At 51.1% G+C, this 14,953-nt stretch overlaps 2 protein-coding genes across 7 annotated transcripts; both read right to left on the minus strand.

Moving 5' to 3' along the window:
- Positions 1 to 288: 288 nt before the first annotated feature.
- On the minus strand, positions 289 to 3,607 carry TBRG1 (transforming growth factor beta regulator 1). 4 transcript variants are annotated; one of them, XM_030562507.1, is made up of 2 exons: positions 3,403 to 3,607; positions 289 to 1,774 (listed from the first exon to the last, which is right to left on the minus strand). In XM_030562507.1, exon 2 carries the CDS (start codon positions 1,732 to 1,734, stop codon positions 649 to 651), a length of 1,086 nt encoding a protein of 361 aa, XP_030418367.1. In that variant the 5' UTR covers positions 1,735 to 1,774; positions 3,403 to 3,607; the 3' UTR covers positions 289 to 648. The 4 variants fall into 4 exon arrangements, with proteins under 4 accessions (XP_030418367.1, XP_030418366.1, XP_030418364.1 ...); XM_030562506.1 differs by having other exon boundaries at positions 3,291 to 3,587; XM_030562504.1 differs by lacking the exon at positions 3,403 to 3,607 and adding an exon at positions 3,291 to 3,365 and having other exon boundaries at positions 289 to 1,805.
- Positions 3,608 to 8,834: 5,227 nt separating this feature from the next.
- On the minus strand, positions 8,835 to 13,206 carry LOC115651429 (zinc finger and SCAN domain-containing protein 2-like). 3 transcript variants are annotated; one of them, XM_030562463.1, is made up of 2 exons: positions 12,903 to 13,206; positions 8,835 to 10,746 (listed from the first exon to the last, which is right to left on the minus strand). In XM_030562463.1, the coding sequence occupies exon 2, from the start codon at positions 10,685 to 10,687 to the stop codon at positions 9,323 to 9,325; it is 1,365 nt and encodes a 454-aa protein (XP_030418323.1). In that variant the 5' UTR covers positions 10,688 to 10,746; positions 12,903 to 13,206; the 3' UTR covers positions 8,835 to 9,322. The 3 variants fall into 3 exon arrangements, with proteins under 3 accessions (XP_030418323.1, XP_030418324.1, XP_030418322.1); XM_030562464.1 differs by having other exon boundaries at positions 8,835 to 10,749; XM_030562462.1 differs by having other exon boundaries at positions 8,835 to 10,799.
- Between the last annotated feature and the right edge of the window lie 1,747 nt (positions 13,207 to 14,953).

The raw sequence follows: 14,953 nt of genomic DNA on the forward strand, positions 1-14,953 counted from the left end.
TTTGTGCCTTGGTTGGAGTGGCTGAGTCTAGTTTGGAGGGAGGGGGCAGCCCCAGGATGCTGCTAGGGAGGGGATAGGCTGCCCCATCTGTCCAACTCCCGCTGCCCAGCTTTGGGTGGCCTCTTAAGCTCACACCCCACATGGCTGAGTGAACAGGGATTAGGATCCAGATTCGGATCCCACTGTTAACACTGGATAAGCCACAAGAACAGGGCAGGGGTAGCTCACCCGTCCAGCTGCCCCTCTGTTCCCCTCCCTCCTACACCCAGGAAAGGGAGCAGAGAGAGCCAGGGATGTGGCTTTCATCACCATCTTTATTAGTGAGCAGAGTGTTCACACAGGGTGGGGACAAGCCCCACTTGGAGTCAGCTGCACAGGTTCCCACAGAGAGCACCACCACCAGGGCCAGCACAGCGGGGGGCAGTGTCATGCTGTGGTGGAGAGGGAGAGCTCAGTGGGAGGAGCCATGAAGATCATGCCAGGGGGAGGGGGCTCAGTGGCAGGAGATGTGGGGGCCATGCTGGGCCGTGAACTCTGTATAGGCTGGGGGGCAGGGAGGGGCAGCTCCCTGGGAAGAGCTGTGCAGACTGTACGGGTGGGAGGGGAGCTTCATGGAGGCCACACCAGGGTTGAGGGGGAGAGAGGGTCTCAGTCATCAGAGCCATCAGGGCTGCCATGGCTGGGAGACTCGAGAGGGCGGCTCAGGAACACCTCCTCATAGGAGCAGGGGGAAGTGAAGGCCTGGGCAGGGGTCAGCCCCAGTGCACGCCCCCCAGCTCCGCCCCCTCCGCGGTCCCGTTCCTCCTCCTCCTGGGCCCGGCGGCGGAAGGACTGGAAGTCGGTGGCGGCGCAGTTGTCGGGCAGCCCCTGGGGCACCTGCCCATCCCCGGGACGACACACCTCGAAGCGCACCCAGCGGTAGGCCGCGCACTTGCGGGCCCCGGGGCAGCTCTGGATCAGGTTGTGCACGGCCGGGTGTGAGAAGCCGAAGAAATCAGCCCCAGCTGCCTCCAGCTCAGGGTAAGGCCGCCCCCGGGCAGCACTGATGGCCGCCAGCAGCTGGACATGGCAAGTGTCAGCTGTGGTGCCCGCCAGGGCACTGCCCGGCTCATCCTCAGGCACGATCTCAAAGCGGGGGCCCACTCCACCATCTTTGATCTGGCAGGTGTAGAGGCAGCGCTGGTCAGGGCGCCGCATGCTGGCGTAGACCCGTGTACTGCAGAAGCCCACTGGGTAGATGGCTCCCTCATCGTGGAAGCCTGGCCGGTCGGCCACTATCTCACCCAGGCTGTAGACCGTCAGCCCACCCAGCGCGATGGGGAAGACAGGCCGACCCGAAGGGTCCAGCGGCACTGGCTGCACCAGCCGCCGCACCCCCCTGTCTGGTGCTGCCCGCCGCTTGGCCGCACGCCCATTCTCCTTGCCCTTCTTGGGCCGCTTCCCCGCAGGCGCTGGCTCATCTGGGCCAGGCATCGGTGCCACGCCGTACCCTGCTGAGATGCCCCCCAGTGGCACTGCCGGGCTCTCCTCCTCGGCTGACAGCGCCTGCAGCTGCAGCAGCTTGGTGAAAAGGAACCGACGCTCCTCTCTCGCCCGCAGGAATTTCTCCTCCAGCCGGGCAATCTCATCGCACAGGGCTGCATTCTCGAACACCATGGCCTTGGCCGCCCGGCGCAGCCGGCTGTATTTCAGCCGGTACTTCTCATTCTGGCTTTTCCTTGACACCTTCTTCATCCTCAGCTCACCACGCCTGGAGGGATAGCCGCCTTCAGACCTGTGGAGCAGAGAGCCGGGCACCATCATCTCTATGGGCACACACAGACACACACATTCATAGATTCACTCTCACATGGACACTCACACAAAGATCGCTGTTTCCTATCCATTCCCAGAGTTCCCTCCCTTAGCTCTGTCCCTGCAAAGGCTGCTGGACTCTGCAGAACAGCACATTTCATAAATGTTAAGGCCAGAAGAAAGGCTCATTTTGTCCCTCCATCCCACCGCCCCCACCAACAATTCCTGCATCCTGGCTGAGTTACCGGTGGTGCAATTTCAGATGTTTATTGCTTTGTATGATCTGTGCTCTCTTATGCTCTATATGATTAAGTAAAAGAACATTAAGGTATTAGGCTTGGTGCAAAGCGTCTCTCTGCGGGTGGTATCACTATGACGACAGCTGTATAATTATATAGCTATACCAGTACATTTTGCTGTGTAGACAAGACCTTAGCCTCTCACTTTAAGGCAGGTTTTCCAGATCTCCAATTGTTCTTGCAGCTCTTCTTTGAGCCCTTAGCAATTTGGCACCACCTTGTTTGAAGTGTGCACACCAGACCTGCATAGAGTCTCTAGTAATAGTCTTACTGATGCCATATACAGAGGTAACCCCCCTTCCCGGCTTCTCCTTGCTACTCCTCTACTCAGACAGCCAAGGACTGTGATATTCCCTCTCAGCTACACCCTCCCACTAGCAGCTCAAGTTCAGCAGGTTTCCACCATGAACCCTAAGCCTTTCCAGGATACAGCCCCTCATCTGTTAAGTGTAGGTGACCTTCTCTGTCCTAGAGTGTAACCCTGCATTTGGCTGTGTTAAGACACACACTCAAGAGGCTGCTCTGGTTGGCTCTGTATAACTGACCTGCCCTTAGTGCTATTCGCTGGGGGAGACCCTCTGGCCTAGACAATGTAGGTGGCTGGGCGGGATGGGCTCAGTGGCCTTGAGTAGCTATGAAAAGGCACGTGGCTGGGCCCCTTCACGGACAAGCCACTACTGCTGCTGGCTGATTGGCTCTGAGCAGTACTGCCTGGCTGGCTTGGGGCTGCAGGAGAATACTGGACATGGGGCCCTGGGGTGGGGGGGGCGGTGCTGGCTGGCTCAGGGGTGTGGGAGAATACTGGACATGGGGCGTGGGGGTGGGGCGGTCCTGGCTGGCTCAGGGGTGTGGGAGAATACTGGACATGGGGCCTGGGGAGCGGGGGGGGGGGGGGGGGGGGAAGAGGCGGTGCTGGCTGGCTCAGGGGCGTGGGAGAATACTGCGTGGGAGAATACTGGACATGCGGCCGGGGGGGGGCGGTCCTGCCTGGCTCAGGGATGTGGGGAATGAGATTCCTTCGGGGGGAATCTCTGATCCAGCCCAGGGGGACTAGCTGGCTCGGGGGTACCGTTAATATGGTTGGTTTGGGGGACCCTGCATGGCTCAGTGCACAGACCCCCCGCCCAGCCCGTGATGCCCCGGAGCTGGCTGAGTGGGGGTATTTTTCCAACCCCCCCTCCGGGCTCCGATCCCCACCTCGCTCTGCTGCTTCCTCCAGGCAGCGATTTCCTGCCTTTGCGGCTGTTTCCCTCCCGCCCCGGGGCCGCCTCTCGCCGCGACTCTGGGGCTCCCCGGCGCCGCCACTCACAGCCGGGCCGGGTCGATTCCCCCGGGGCCCCGCTGCAGCCGCGGCCGCTCCTTGTGCACGCACGGACCGGGAGACGGCTTAGGAGCTGGGCCCCCGCTGCCTGGGGGCTGGCACAGGAAGGTCCCTCTGTTATTCCGGTCCCTCCCAGCCCTGCCTGCGCTGCGAAGTGGAGGATTTGGCTGCTCGGTTTTTAACCCTTTTCTCCCGGGTTAGGATGGTGCCGGTCAGGGTTAGGGTCGTGCGGATTAGAGATGGAGCTGGGGACAGGCGGATTAGGTTTAGGGTTGGGTTATGCAAATTAGGGTGATGCAGATAAGGGAGCTGGGGTTAGCATTGTGCAGAATAGGTCTGGCGTTAGATCTGAGCACATTAAGGCTGAGTTCAGGTTCTCCAGGTTACGTTTGTGGTTAGGGCTGTATAGATTATGGGTGGAGTTGTGCATATTAGGGTTTGGGTTCTGTATATTAGCCTAGTTACCCGGTCTTTATTCCATTGAACTCCTTCTACGTTGATTTGGCATGGAGCTCGGTTTTTAATCAGAACAGGGTACTGCACCAAGTCACAGACCCTGTAGAAGTCGTCTATTATATCCACACAATTACACTGATCAGCAAAAACTGCCAACTTGTTTTAAAATTATAGCAAGTTTGTAGCGATGGTCAAAATATAAATGAAAAAAATAATTCAGTTCAGAAGAAATTTTGAAGTTGTTTTCACTCCAAACTGCACCAAGTCATAGACCAAGTTATATCCACACAATTACACTGATCAGCAAAAACTGCCAGCTTGTTTTAAAATTATAGCAAGTTTGTAGCGATGGTCAAAATATCAATGAAAAAAAAATTCAGTTCAGAAGAAATTTTGAAGTTGTTTTCACTCCAAAGTTTCAAGAGATGTTTTTCATTTTTCATAAAATTAATCAAAACATTGTGAAAATAGTTATAGACATTTTTCATTTACAGTAAACAATTTTCTAATATTTCAATATGTCATCTATAGCATTATATTTTTAATAAAACATTCAATTAAGAAATGTCACAATGTTTTGTAAAAAAAAGACATGCAAAATATCAATTTTTGTGTGTGCGAAAGATTTCGTTTTTGGGGGAAAAAGGCCATTTTCCACCAACATTTTCTGTGCAAAAATTTGACCCTAGTCAATTGTCATTCAAAAAATCCATTCTGCTGGATGACGCCATGTTGTAGAGCACCTTGTACATGCACATGACATCAGAGGCACTGTATATGTGCAGAGCAAAATGGAAACCTCTGTACACTAGGGATCAGCACAATCCCATCTGCAGTTTGGGAACTGCTGAGAGAGATATAGATATATTGATTTCTATAACATGTTTGAGAAAAAATGATTAAAAAGTCAAATTTTTCACAGAAGACAAAAATACCAATAATTTGTCACAATTTCTTTTGTTTTCAACTAAAAACATTTTGTTAAAAAAATTGTGACCACCTGTACAAGCCATGTGATGAGTTATTTCCATTAAACCATATTGATTGGCATCAATTATATCGACATTTTCTCATTCCTCAGACAATTCTTTGAAAACTCTTGGGTGCAAATGATCTGGTCCAGCAGATGTAGGAACATGGGCATTGCCAAACGGGATCAGAGCTGAGGCAGTCCAGTCTCCTGGTTCTGATAGTGCCCAGCATCAGATGCTGCACAGAACCTAGCAGATGTGGGATAATCTGCCACCTACATAAATTTTTGTCCTCACTAGTCCCCTGCTCATACAGCCAAGCACCTTGAGCCTGAGCTTTTCTGACCCGGGTTATGCAGGAGGCTGGACTGGTATCTCACCCCCACTTACAATCACAACTATTTTCCCTTTCAGGATAAAGAAGTTCACTCAGCGTGATGCTGGGAAACTCAGTCCTGTTTTATTAGCTCCAATTCAAAGTAAGAAACCAAATGAAACCATAAACTTAATTTAGTGCAATCTGTCAGATACAGATTCAGTGGCCCTTGAAGCCAGTGGAAAGGTTCCTGTTTTATTCTATTCATGAATGATGAGGCCAATAGAACCCAGAAAACCAGATGGGGTGGGGGGAGGGGTGGTACAGTTTAACCAGAGTCACAGAGTCTGGGATTACTGTTGTTAGTGCTGTGGAGTGTTGTTACAGCTGCAATGTTGCTAAGGCTGCTAAATGCAGACAGCACAGCTGCTGATTCAACAAACCTCCATGTTGTCCGCAAAGAAAGACCACAGGCTCGGTTCAGTGATGAAGGCGCTCGGCCAGGTTTATATTCGACACAGCACAGTACTAGCGCCCCGTAAGAGCTACGGGTACACTAACACATGTATGCCTGTAACAATGGTACCTGCTTAAACAGCACAGCAGGATGCTGTCCCCTTGGCGAGCACACAGATACCTTCCTACGACTTCTCCTTTTACACACCGATACAGACAAATATCCATGTACTCTATACGTTGTTAGTTCCTTGTATCTGATAGTCTGAACAAAACATTCTCATCCATTATCCTGTCATTCCCTCATTTTACAAGGGGTCGGTGTGTTCTTGTAACATCTCTTAAGAATGTGTTGACATAGTTACGGTACTTGAGGAATCTGTGTGTTTTTATACTGTCTTCTCTGGTCAGGAATGTGCTTATTTGGTTAGCTGGCACCTGACACATCGCTATTTTACCAAAGCCAGGCCTCCTCTTGTTCACAGCTTTTAGTTCACATTATTACTGACGCTTAGGGCTCCAGCAAAGCATACAATTATTGGGCACCATAATGGTTACCCTCCTCTGCCAATATCTCGTCTTGTGAGGCAGGGTGCAGGGCTTGTGTCTCAGACCCATCAGAGTGTTGTCATTGTCGCAGCTGCTCTCACAGGGGGTGAGCATCTCCATCTAAGTCTGACAAATGCCAGGTGAGCAGGGGATAGAGTGGCCCAGCAGCAGCATCTGGCTGGCAGCCGAGCTCTGACCTTGCCTCTGCAATGGAGACCACAGCACACATATTCTGTGCCACCAGGTGGTCTCTCTCTCTCTCTCTTCCCCCCACACGTGTTCTATGGTGTTAGGGAGTCTCCCTCTCTCCTTGCGCAAGTTCATAGATTCATAAATACCAAGGCCAGAAGGGACCATTGCGATTATCTAGTCTGAGCACCGCAAGCCAGACAACTTCTCCAAAATAATTCCTAAAGCAGATTTTTGAGAAAATCATCCAATCTTGATGGAAAAATTGTCAGTGATGGAGAAACCACCATGATCCTTGATAAGTTATTACAATGGCTAATTACTCTCACCGTTAAAAATGTAAGCCTTATTTCCTGTCTGAGTTGTCTAGCTTCAACTTCCAGCCACTGGATCGTGTTAGACCTTTCTCTGCTAGATTGAAGAGTCCCTTATTACATATTTGTTCCCCATGTAGGTTCTTATAGACTGTAATCAACTCACCTCTTAACTTTCTCTTTGTTACGCTAAATAGATTGAGTTCCTTGAGTCTCTCACCATAAGGCAGGTTTTCTAATCCTTTAATTGTTCTCATGGCTCTTCTCTGAACCCCTCTCCAATTTGTAAACATTCTTCTTGAATTGTGGGCACAAGAGCTAGACACAGAATTCCAGCAGTGATAGCACCAGTGATACATACGGAGGTAAAATAACCTCTGCTCCTACTTGAGAGTCCCGGTTATGCATCCAAGATTTGCATTAGGTCTTTTGGCCACAGCATTGCAAGGGGAGCTCATGTTCAGCTGATTATGCACAAGTGTCCCTAAATCCTTTTTAAAGTCACTGCTTCCCCATCCTGTAAGTCTGGCTACATTCTTTGTTCCTAGACGTAGATATTAAAACACATTTTGTTTGCCAGCACCCAGTTTACCAAGCAATCCAGCTTGCTCTGAATCAGCGACCTTCTCTTCATTATTTACCCCTTCCTCAATTTTTGTGTCACCTACGAACATTACCAGTGATGATTTTATGTTTTCTTTCAGGTCATCACTAAAAATGTTCAATAGGGTAGGGCCAAAAACCGATCCCTGCAGGACCCCCCTAATAATACACCCATTCAGTGATGATTCTCCACTTACTATTACCTTTAAACACCTATCAGTCAGTCAGCTTTTGAGCCATTGAATATATGCCAAGTTAATTTTATATCTTTCTAGTTTTTTAATCAAACTGTCATGTGATACCAAGTAAAATGCCTTACGGATGTCTAAGTATATTATGTCAACACTGTAACCTTTGCCAATCAAACTTGTAATTTCATCCAAAAATGTATCAAGTTAGTTTGACAGGATTTATTTTCCATAAACCCATGTTGATTGGCACTAATTATATTACCCTCTTTTAATTCTTTATTAATTGAGTCCTGTATCAAGTGCTCTATTATCTTGCCTAGGATCAGTGTCAGACTGACAGTCCCATATTATCCAGTCATCTCATTTATCCTTTTTAAATATTGGCACAACATTAGCTTTGTTCCAGGCTTCTGGAACTTTCCCAGTGTTCCAACACTTATTGAAAATCACCATTAATGGTCCAGCAAGCTCCTCAGCCAGCTCTTTTAAAACTTCTGGATGCAAGTTATATATTTAAAAATGTCTGACCTTAGTAGCTACGGTTTAACATCTTCCTGCGATACTAGTGGAATGGAATGTTATCATATGATATGACATCATTTATTTTGTTCCCAAATATAGAACAAAAATATTTGTTGCACATTTCTGCCATTTCTGTATTATTATTGAGAATTCTACCATTTCCATCTAGTTATGGACCAAGACCATTTTCAGTATTCTTTTTGTTCCTAATATACTTTAAAAACTCCTTCTTATAGTCCTTAACTCTCCTGGCCAGAGGTTTTTCCTTGCATCCCTTTGCTTCTCTAATCAATTTTCTACAATTCCTAGCTTCTGATTTATATTCATCAACTTCCCCTTTCTTCCGTTTGTTATATACAGGGGAGTTGCATCTTACGCGGGGGTTAGGTTCTGAAGTCAGCGTGTAAGGCGAAAATCGCATATAGTCAAACGCTCATTGACTGGAATGGTGGGCGGAATCGCCTGCACTACAGGTACAGTATTTAAATTGTTATTTTTCTCTTTTTGTTTTTTCTTTTGCCGAGTGCATATGGTTAAAATTGCGTAAGTTAAATGCGCCGATGATGTGACTCCACTGTATTTTTTTTCTATTTTCTACAGTTGTCTTCACTTCCCCTCTGACCCAGATCAGTGGCCTTCTTCCTCAATTGTGGGACTTTGGCTTTTTAGGCATTTAATAAAGTCTTCTTAAACAATTCCCAATTATCGATCATATTTTTCTGATTCAGTTCTTCCTCACAGGTGATTTGGTTCATAATTGTTTTCAGCTTTGTGAAATTGGCTCTTTTAAAGCACCAAGTATATATATCACTGGTCTGGACTTTATTCTGTTTGCACAGTATAAATCTGATCAAGTAATGATCACTTGTACCTAAGTTACCATTAATTTTTAGTTCTGTGATTATTTCCTCTTTATCTGTCAACTCCCATGTTGGATGCAATACTTTTTGAATTAGGACATTATCTATAACGTTTAGAAATTCAAGGATGTTTTAATACTGGCAGCATGAGATCTTCAGCATACTTCACTCAAATTGGAATCCCCCAGGACCACACAGCATTTTTATCTACACATTATAGATAGGTGTATAAGGAGCTGGTCTCCCTGTTCCCTAGTGTGATTTGGTGGTCTGTACCAGACACCAACTAATACCGCATCTTGTTCTTTATCTCTGAGGACATTGAGTCATAAGCATTCAAGATAATTTTCTTCCATACCATGTTCTGTGCCATCAGGTGGTCACTCTCCCCCATGCATGTTCTGTGCTGGCAGGTGGACTCTCCCCATGTGTGGACTGTGCCCTCAGGTGGGCTCTCTCTCCCTGCACATGTTCTGTGTCATCAGGTGGTCTCTCCCACTGCGTGCTGCCGCCGCTGATGTGCCAGGAGGTTGCCAGTGCGGGTAAATCCCCTCCCACACTGGGCACAGTGGTAGGGCCTCTCCCCGGTGTGGACCCTGTGGTGGGCCAGGAGGTTGGAGCTGAGGCTGAAGCTCTGGCCACATTGGTGGCAGCGGTAGGGTCGCTCCCCAGTGTGGGTGTGCTGGTGGGTTAGCAGGTCGGCGCTCTGCCCAAAGCTCTTGGGGCACTGGGCGCACAGGTAGGGCCGCTCCCCGGTGTGGGTCCTGCAGTGGCTGACGAGGTCGGAGCGCCGGCTGAAGCACCTCCCACACTCCCCACACGGGAAGGGCCGCTCCCCGGTGTGGCTGCGCTGATGCGCCAGGAGATTGGAGCGGCGGCCAAACCCCTTGCCACACTGAGCACAGTGATAGGGCCGCTCCTCGGAGTGGCTGCGCTGGTGGGCCAGCAAGTCTGAGCTGCGACCAAACCCTTTGCCGCACTCAGCACAGCTGTAGGGCCGGTCATTTGTGTGCAGGCTGCGGCGGTGCGTGGCCAGGTTGGAGCTACGGCTGAAGCGCTTGCCGCAGTCAGTGCACTGGTAGGGGCGCTCACCCGTGTGCAGGCTGCGCCGGTGCAGTGCCAGGGTGGAGCCCAGGCTAAAGCACTGCCCACAGTCGGCACAGATGTAGGGACGTTCCCCCGTGTGCAGCCGCCGGTGCTTGGCAAGGGTGGAGCTGAGGCTGAAGCACTGCCCGCATTCCCCACACTGGTATGGGCGCTCCCCTGTGTGTGTGCGCTGGTGGGTCAGCAGGTTGGAACTGCGACCAAAGCTCTTCCCACACTCAGGGCACTTGTAGGGGCGCTCCCCAGTGTGGACCCGCCGGTGCCGGGCCAGCCCCGAGCTGACACTGAAGCCTTTTCCACACTGGTGGCAGCGGTACGGTTTTTCGCCTGTGTGAATTCTCTGGTGGGTAATGAGGTCTGAGCTCTGGGTGAAGCCCTTCCCGCAGTCAGGACATTTGTAGGGCCTCTGCCCTGTGTGAACCTGCTGGTGCTGAATGAGGTGGGAGCTCCAGCTGAATGCCTTCCCGCAGTCAGGGCAGCAATGGGGCTTCTGCCGCAGCTGGGTTCTTTCTAGGGCCCTATGTCCTGAGCTCCCACTGGGGCCTCTCCCTGGCTCAGCCCATGTGGCTGGATCCTCCCCTGGCTGGGTGCCATCCTGGACATTTAAACTTCCCCTGACAGAGTCAGGATCGCCATCTGCCTGCTCTTCCAACCCGCTGTGATCCTCGCGGGCTTCTCCCTGCCCAGGACTCTGGTGTTCCTCAGCTTCAGAGATTCCTGAGGCAGTCCCATCCGGATCCATTGTCTCATCACCTCCTTGCTGCTGATTCCCTCCTCGTCCTCGCTCTTAAATCTCAGTTCCTGCTGGGATGAGAAAGAATCTGGATGTGGGTCATTCCCTCCGCTGGGCAATGCTGGGGGACACAAAGGAGATCCTCAGAATGGGGAATGGCTAAGGCGGTGAAATCAATCATTGTTGGATAGATCAAATAAGTTGCTGGGGGCGGGGGAGAGAGGACGACCACGCCCCCTCCAAACACCCGGGGAAATGTAGCTGAGCTGGGGAGCAGCTGCCAGACTTCCAGTGATGCTGCCACAGTTGCTGGGTACAATCCCAGTCTGGCTGAGATGGGGGCAGAGCTGGGAGAATTCACAGCAGCTCTGTGGGATCCCAGCTATTTCACAGCACTCACAAATACTTTGAGCTGGTTTCATATTTTGTACCTCTCCGCTGTGCTGCTGTCTCTAGGGAAACAGATATCTAGGCCTAAAGGCCCATTGTGCCCTTCTAGCCTGGCCTCCTATCTCCCCCAGCCATTTCTGCCTCTGGCCCAGTGACTCCTGACTTTGGGAAAGAGATGCCGCATCTCCATTTTAACAGACGTCCAGTGATGGAGAATCCACTCCATGCCCAGACCCTAGAAATCCAGGACACGGAGCTCTTCCCTTCCCTCTGTCCGGGGAACCACGTTAGATTTGCTGTCGGGAATCCTGCTCAGCATGAGGGAAAGAATCAAGGTGAGTTCAGGGCTTGTTAGGTGTTTCAGGGAATGTGACAGGGACATGGAATCAAACATGGGGAGTGAGAGGTCAGCAGGGGCTGGGTACATGCCCTCTGGGAAGTACAGCTCAGCCAGGGGTTACTGGGCGAGATTCTCTGGCTTGGGTTAGGCAGGAGGCCTGACTGCATGTGCACAATGGGTCCTGTTGGACATCTATGAAATATGTGCTGTTCTGCAGACCCCAACAGTTTGTCCAACAGATGAAGCTAATGGAAGGAGCCCTGGGAATGGATGGGAAACTGTGATCTCTGCCTGTGTGAGTATGGGTGGGTGGGTGCCGGAGCGGGTCTGTATAAGTTTGTGTGTCAGACAGTGCATATGTATGACTCGTGCATCTGTGTGAATGTGTCAGCGTACGTACATGTGCATGAGCATGTGTGCGTCAGGCTGCATGAGCGTGTCAGCATGTGAGTGGGCTAAGGTCCATCAGCTTCCTGGACTGTGTTGGTATTATAGCAGCGGGTGGATCAGAATGTTGTCTGCATGTCAGCATGTGTGAGCGAGTGTGTGTGTCACTGTGTGAGCGTACCTGTGCAGAGTGTCAGTGTGTGCATGTGTGTCGGGGGTGGCAAAATGCCAAGGGAGATGGTGGTGTGTGTGTGTCACTGTGTTAGCGTCTCTGTGCGGAATGTCAGTGTGTGCATGTGTGTCCGGCCAGGTGGCAAAATACCAGGGGAGATGGTGGTGTGTTTGTGTTACTGTGTGAGTGTGTCTGTGCAGAGTGTCAGTGTGTACATGTGTGAGGGATGGCGAAATGCCAGGGGAGATGGTGGTGTGTGTGTGTTACTGTGTGTGTCTGTGCAGTGTCAGTGTGTACATGTGTGAGGGATGGCGAAATGCCACGGGAGATGGTGGTGTGCGTGTGTTACTGTGTGAGTGTGTCTGTGCAGAGTGTCAGTGTATACATGCGTGTCAGGGGTGGCGAAATGCTAGGGGAGTTGGTGCGGTGTGTGTGTTACAGTGTGAGTGTGTCTGTGCAGAGTGTCAGTATGTGCATGTGTGTCAGGGGTGGCGAAATGCCAGGGGAGTTGGTGGTGTGTGTGTGTTACTGTGTGAGTGTGTCTATGCAGAGTGTCAGTGTGTGCATGTGTGTCAGGGGTGGCGAAATGCCAGGGGAGTTGGTGGTGTGTGTGTGTTACTGTGTGAGTGTGTCTATGCAGAGTGTCAGTGTGTGCATGTGTGTCAGGGGTGGCGAAATGCCAGGGGAGATGGTGGTAGCAGATTCCCTCTCTCCACTTGTTTCTCCCCTTTCAGTCCCTCTCTCCCTGCACCTTCAGCAGGGAACCTCCCCTCCCCAGGGCCATGAGCTCTGCCTCCCTCGGGCATCGATCGGCTCTGGGGTCTCGCAGAGCCAGGCGCTCTGCACAGCCCCATCCCTGCTCTCTCTATCACCCGCTCCCAGGAGCTAATGTTGGCAGAGCCCGGGGGCTAGGTCCAGCCAGAGACGGTCCCTACCGCAGCTGGGAAGCTGGGCATCAGATCCCACTAGGCAACAGCAGCCAATCATCAGCGCAACTCCAGGCCGGATGCAGCAGCAGCAGCAGCGGAAACTCAGTCAGCCCTGATAAGCTGAGCAGAGGGAGCAGACTCCTGTTCCTGGGCCATATCCAGGGCCCTCTAGTGGCTGCAGCCACTGGATCCTTTCCAGACTCAGGGCACAATCCGATCTAGGCAGAATCCTTCCCTTCTTCGTAATACCAGAGACAGAGCCCCAGGGAGCAAAGGCTTAGAAAACAGGCTTTATGGTGATAGGCTCAAGGAGCTCCATCTATTTCGTTTAACAAAGAGAAAACGGAGGAGTGACTTGATCCTAGGGTGACCAGACAGCAAGCGTGAAAAATCGAGATGGGGCGGGGGGTAATAGGTGCCTATATAAGAAAAAGCCCCAAATATCGGGACTGTCCCTAAAAAATCAGGACATCTGGTCACCCTACTTGATCCCAATCTAGACCTATAGGGGGAACAAACAAAGGGCTCTTCAGTCTAGCAGAGGAAGGTATAACATGATCCAACGGGACAAATTCAGACTGGAGATAAAGTGAACATTTTTAACGGTGAGAATAATTAACCATTGGAACAACTCACCCAGGGTTGCGGTGATTCTCTATCCCTGACAATTTTAAAATCAAGACTGGATGTTTGTTCTACATGCTCTGCTCTAGGAATGATTTGGGGCAGATCTCTGGCCTGTGCTATACAGAAGGTCAGACAAGATGACCACAATGGTCCCATCTGGCCTTGGAATCTATTAATCAAAGAGCTTGTCTACATTGGAAAGTTGTCAGGCTTTAACACTGGGTATAGCTAACGTGGTACCACTTCCTCCCCCCGAGTGTGGATGCAGTGATATCAGTACAAAGATGCTAATAGCCACATAGCTGTTCCAATCATAGAACTGAAAGGGACCTTGAGAGTTCATCAAGTCCAGTCCAATACAGGAAGACGAATGACTATACTGGTAAATACCAAATTTATACCAGTGTAGCTGCATCCACAGTTTTTACCTGTATACCTATTTCAGAAAAAAAAATCACATCTCTAATAAAAGTAGTTATACTGGTAAAACTTTTAAGTGTAGACCAGGTCTTAGGTATTAATCTGGACCCCATCACCAGAGGTGGATTAAGATTTATTGGGGTCCCTGGGCATAAAGAACATTGAGGCCCCCAACATCCCCCCCTGCCACAGGGCCCCACACTCTGCTCCTCTCCTTCCCATAAGGCTCTGCCCCGTGGCCTGGCCAGATGCCAGGGCCAAGGTAAGAGCTACCCAGGAAGCCTGGGGCACTATGGGTATCCCTGGACCATCTATCTTTCCTGGGCAATGCATCCTGGGGGACAAGGCCACGGGCTGTGGCTGTTCTTGCTTCTTGGGCACCCTGGTCCCCCACTCAGGGCAGGTGGAGGGCGTGGTCTCCCCACAGCTGCCTGGGCTTTCTGGGTGACTTTTACCACAGCCTAGGAGGGCACGGACGGAGGAACATTTGGGTCACTGTGAGTGCAGTGGGGCCTGAGTCAACCCACACTGGGGGCCAGGGGAATGCAACTCATCCTTGCTCTAACTCCAGGTCTTCTCTGGCCCTACTCCAGACCTGCCCCCAGCTCCAGCCTCACCTCCAGCATCACTCCTAGCCACGGCCCCACTCCTGGCCCCTGACTGCAGCCCCTGGCCCCCTGCAATCCCCAGATCCCACTCCCAACTCAGACCCCAACTCCCAGTGGGTGTGGGCCAGATAAAGGGGGGCACAACCCCTGCTAGGGTAACCATACCTACCATTTTGGCCCTGGATGGATGTCCCAACTTTTTTGGCAAAATTGGATTTGTCCCATTTGCTCTTGTCAACTGATCGCCAGGCGGCAAGAGCAATACAGCACAAATAATGCAGTTTTGGCAAAATGGGGCTTGAGGTGGGAGGAGCAGTGGGGCTCTAGGGGGAGGGGAGCAAGAGGCAGGGCTCAGGCCAGCCCTCCATAGGGCAGGAGGGGGTTTGGGCAAGTGCCTCAGGC

This window comes from Gopherus evgoodei, chromosome 4, assembly GCF_007399415.2.
Source record: "Gopherus evgoodei ecotype Sinaloan lineage chromosome 4, rGopEvg1_v1.p, whole genome shotgun sequence".
NCBI classification, from domain to species: Eukaryota; Metazoa; Chordata; order Testudines; family Testudinidae; genus Gopherus; species Gopherus evgoodei.